The sequence below is a fragment of the Haplochromis burtoni genome, unplaced genomic scaffold (assembly GCF_018398535.1).
Source record: "Haplochromis burtoni strain Fernald_Lab_line unplaced genomic scaffold, NCSU_Asbu1 Contig_360, whole genome shotgun sequence".
Classification (NCBI taxonomy): Eukaryota; Metazoa; Chordata; class Actinopteri; order Cichliformes; family Cichlidae; genus Haplochromis; species Haplochromis burtoni.
The window spans coordinates 537,601-542,885 of record NW_024582721.1 but is presented as its reverse complement, the minus strand read 5'-3'; the positions used below and the strand labels follow the sequence as shown (position 1 = coordinate 542,885).

The 5,285-nt window shown below is 40.0% G+C and overlaps 1 protein-coding gene across 1 annotated transcript in view; it reads left to right on the top strand.

Annotated features, from left to right (window-relative positions):
- The first annotated feature begins 2,169 nt into the window (after positions 1 to 2,169).
- fez1 (fasciculation and elongation protein zeta 1 (zygin I)) overlaps positions 2,170 to 5,285 on the top strand; it is a 15,150-nt gene continuing 12,034 nt past the window's right edge. Inside the window, exon 1 of the mRNA XM_014340419.2 lies at positions 2,170 to 2,492. Coding sequence (XP_014195905.1) covers positions 2,170 to 2,492 — 323 coding nt within the window. The remainder of the gene's footprint in view (positions 2,493 to 5,285) is intronic.

Sequence of the window (5,285 nt, the reverse complement as noted above, 5' to 3'; positions counted from 1 at the left end):
CCACTACTGGAACATGAGTCAGTCCATCTGAATGAGAAGAACGTCTTCAGGTAACATTTATTGTGAACAAACGATACATTGATAGCTAATTAGTTTAGTTAATTAACAGAAAATGAAATGTATCAATATTATATGGATCCTTATATTGTATGTCTATAGTAGCACATGCATGTAGCAGTATAGTATGTGTTTATTAGGGGTGCAACGATACACAAAATTCACGGTTCGGTTCGATACTTAGGTGTCACGGTTCGATATTTTTTCGATACAAAAAAATGTTCATGCCTTTTTAATTTGTCATTTATTAAAATTATAAATATATATTTTAACTCAAAAGTACAGTTTTTAAATTTAATGTTGCTGAAACAACAAAATAATAAAAAAAAAATTAATCTATCTGATCGAGAAATCACTCATCTTTGGAAAAGAGAGTTTGTTACAGAGAAATGGCTCTTTCCAAAATAAAAGCTATACTATACGCTTCTTCTGGGCTATATTCTCAGCAGCATATTAAACATATCAGGTCCCCATAAGGAGAATCATGTGCTAACGGCTGTCTAAATGACTCGGGTAAAGTTTGTAGCATGTGTGCTTGTTGTTTTTGTCTGCTTCCACTTGTCTTTACACTAGGATGATGTCGGCGTAAATGTGCAGTCATATTCGTTGTGTTCCCACTAGTGCTGTCAGCGTAAATCTCGTTAAAATGACATTAACGCCATAACGCGGCAAATCTCCGTTAACGAGTTAACTCGGATCGTCCGTTGCGTGGGGCTGGACGGTGTCAACAGGTTAACAAGCTAACTGCGCTAACGCACTAGTTCCCACCAATTGAGCATTGCGTGGCACATCCGACATACTGTTTTACTTTTGTCCATGACGCACTTACCTTCAGGGTCATGCTTCACATGAAAACCAAAATAGTTCCAAAGGCCAGATCTGAATGAGGGTGGGGGAGGTTCAATTTGCCATGTTGCAACGAGCTTAGCTTCTATCTTGCTAGCTTGCGCTGCGCTCAGTGGATCTGCGCTCGACAGTGCAGCCTAGGCGGAGTAGTCGAACGCAGATCCACTGAGCGCTCAACACAGACAGCATCGTCAGAAGAAAAGTTGATCAAATAAATAAAACATTTTGTATTGTTTGATACATATGCATACCGAACCGAAAGCACTGTATCGAATGGTTCAATATCGATACGAGTATTGTTGCACCCCTAGTGTTTATGTATGCTATCTCAACCTGATTGGTTAGGTTTAGGTAATAAAAAGCATGGTTATGTCCAGGAAAGGTTGTGGTGTGGGTTAAAACTGCTCTTAAACAACCTTAAAAAAGTAATAATCAGCTCAAATGTATGGAATCAAAGGTTTGGGTTTGTTTTTTTAATTCAAATAATTAATCATTAAGGAAAATGTGCTTGGTATAAACTGAATAGACACCAATGATTTGGCCAGATTCCATTAAATATTTTACAGTTCAATTATGTAATAAAACTGCATGGAAAATGTTCATGTAATCCAAAATTCTTTAAGTATTTTTTCAGTGTATATCAAGCAAAGCTTTGACCAACACAAAAATAGCACGATTATAATATACAATGTACTTTGTCAAATGGTTCTATAATTTCATGTCCCAGAATATTGAAGCGCTCATCAGTTAAATCATTGTTGGTGTACTTAATTAACTGGTTTACCAGTAAAGCAAACTGGTTCGGTCCCCCCTGGGACCTGGTCCCCTTCTGGCACACCTACCTCTATCTCCTCTTTGTCTAGACGTGCTGGTGCCATTCCACATGAGGACAGAGAGGCATGATTTATGCTAGACCAGATAAATCCTTCTGGGACACTGGTTAATAAAGCAGATGGGGACAGATGGAAATCACGAAAAACCTTTGTGCTGTGACTGACCAGGTCTTTTCTTTAAACACATTTGTGGCCTTGGCTTATTAACTCATTCACTGCCATTGACGTCTATAGCCGTCAATTGCAGTGAATGAGTCAATGGGTTTAACTCATTCACTGCCAATGGCTGGCAGTGAATGAGTTAAGCAACAAATGCTCAAACTTAAAATGTCTTGAATTTAAAAGCCCTTCAAAATTCAGCAAAATCAGTTCATTAAATGCTGCGTGACTCTGTTTCCTGCAGGACTCAGACATTAACTTGATAGGGGACACTATGGAAGCCCCTCTTGTGTGCTTAGATGAGGAGTTTGAGGACCTCCGGCCCTGTAGGATGGATGAGATGGACCAAAGCCTCATCAACGACTCCTACTCCACCACCACCACCGTCCCCCTGGCCTCCATCACCCGTGAGGAGTTCTCTGAACTGGAAAACTTCTCTGAGATGATGAGCTTCAAGTCAATGGAGGACCTGGTAAATGAGTTTGACGAGAAGCTCAATGTGTGCTTCCACAATTACAACACCAAGACGGAGGGCCTGGCGCCCATACGCAACCAGTCACACAATCAGGAGGACGAGGAGCGACTGCAAGATGAAGAGTAAGTGACACAATATCTGAAGCAAGGTTTACGTATTGGAATCTTTCAGTCTTTAGTCATCTGTTACTGTGTATTTCCAAACAGCTGTGGTAATAAAGGATGTGACACTGTTCAGTGTGTAAACTATAACGAACCCAGAACAATTTGAGCTTAACTTGAGGCACCAATTCTAAACCCAGCTAAAATCCCTTTAAAAACAGAAAAAAAAATAAAGTCAGTTTCTTTTACTGCAGATACAGTCTACAAGGGTTTGTTTTATTTGGAATTATCGTAAAAAAATAATGTTTGAGTGAAAAAGTTATTAATCTATATTCTGTCTTTAAATTTTCTGTCCCTTGGTGAACCTGCAGGATCTCTGCTACAGTTATGTTGACATAAAAAGTATATGAAAGAACATTTTTAGAAACATGCCTAGTCCCCTAAAGAAATACAGGAGGTAGAATATCAACAGACATAAAAAAAGAACAGCCTTTCATGTTAATCAGTTAGCAATATGCTCATTATGCTTCCATTTACAACACACACACTGGAGGCTGAAACGACTTGGCAGCCTGGAACAAAAGCCAAAACATTTCCACACACAGACCACAACATCCCCAAACATGCAGTCAATCAGCACTGTGACCCCACCCTCCCCACCTCCACCATGTCAGGCTGCATGCTGAATTATTCAGCGTGCAGCGTCATACGCCTCAGTTGGCTTTGGCTCTGTCCCAGTCTCTGCCTCTCCTCTGACTGCCAGAGCCTCCTCCTCCTCTTGCTAGCAGCTTCTGAGGCGTTCTCTGAATCATGCTAAATATAGCTTGACTGTAGGTGTGACAGCAGAGTTTTTTGGAAAGGATTATATGACTTTGAGCAATGATTAATTTCTGGTGAGAAAAGTGAGCTTTTATTGGTCAATAAAGCTCTGAGTGAGTACAGAGCAGAGTGCAAGGCAGTGGGTGGATTGATACACTAGTGTCATAAATAAGGAAACCATAAGAAATACATTTCAATCAGACATACATGAGTGTTCCATGTTCCTCAGAAGAGTTTGTCCCATGAAGAGGTGGTACTGGTGTTAATGAAACTGGAAGGTTTGTGTTTTGTTATGTCACACAGGAGCAAACAGGAGAAGCTGACACACCAACAAAACTAATCACCAATCTAAATCTGCAGCTTGGTTGAAAACCCTATGTGGTACATTTTGGAGTAATCCCTGCAGTCCCTGATCTGAAACTCAGCTTTGAGTGAATCTGTCAAGCTGATGGAGAGCTAGAAATTTAAACAGAATGATTCCTGTTGTGTGGCTGCAGGCCAGGAAACACAGCAGGACAGCGTTGGAACATGGACCTCCACTCCCTGTAGGCCAGATGACCAACCATGTGTTATAAACACAGAACGTGCTCTTCATGTGCTGCTCTGGTTTCTGATGTGGTTGTGACTGGTTACGTTGGCTTTACTGCATTTAAATTCTTCAGTTTTATTTCTAGGAAAAAGCATCACATAAGAAGACTGGTACCACTTGAAGTGTTATATAAAGCTACAGCCACCAGTCAGCTAGCTAGACTCAGTGTGTAACCAGGCTGAAATAGTAAAAAATGTTCTTACTAGCACTGCCCTTGGCACATACTCATCTGTGATATTAGTGCAGTACTAAATGCAGTAATCCCATCTGGATTTGAAAGCATGTGCGACTAGCTCAAGGCTGTTAAAGAAAGGAAAGATTAGATAAAAATCTTATATAGAATAAGATACTGTATCCTGTAACAATATATTAGAATAGAATAGAATAGAATAGAATAGAATAGAATAGAATAGAATAGAATAGAATTATCCTTTAATTGTCCCACAAGGGGAAATTTGGTTGTAACAGCAGCCAGAAAGACACATATACAACAAACAGTACACAGGACACAGAACAGAAATATACACATTTTTTCTTACACATTTACATTAAGGACAATAGTTACTATAAACAGAGTACTGTGCAGTTATTAAATTAAATAAAATTAACAACAGATAAGAGGCAAACCCAGGTTGTAGTGTAAATCGGTTGATTAAATTATTGCAGTTACAGCGCAGATGTGAACATCTATGATTGTTGTTTTGATTGTACAGTCTGACAGCTGCAGGGAGGAAGGACCTGTGGAAACGCTCCTTCATGCATCGAGGATATTAGTTATATTAGTTAGTTAGTTAAAATCTGGTATCCTGAAGGGGTGCACAGTATATTTTGTTGGTCAGAAGGTCCTCAATACTGTATAACAGAATAGATATCCAACAGTTAGAAAATACAGTACAGTGCAAGTTACAGCATGTTGCCTAAACACTTACAGTACACTCAGTGCAGCTGTGCACTGTGTCTACAGTGTGATTGTGGTGTGTTGTTGACACTTCTAAGCAGTTTTTTTTTCCCTGTATTCTGATTTAAGCTGTTTAGTTTTAAAGCAATACCAATGCACTTGAAATCACTTTGTAGTGTACTGCCACATTAATATAAAAAGGCAAACTCTGCGACCAGAGCTGTTAATGATCCTGCAAATTAGAATCGCATTGGCAACAAATATACCTCTGAAAACCCAGAGAGGTGCCATCAGGCTTTGTTAACTTTTAGGAAAACTAGAACTAATCTTTGGCCTGGTGTGTGCAGTCATGACACACAGGCATGACTGGTGAGGTAAGCTGCCAGCTCAATGGAGTCCACTGTGTAAGCAGGCAGAGGCAGTGCCACTGGGAGCAGGGAAACAGGCCTCAGCCAACCTCTGAGTGACACACACACACACACACACACACACACACACACACACACAC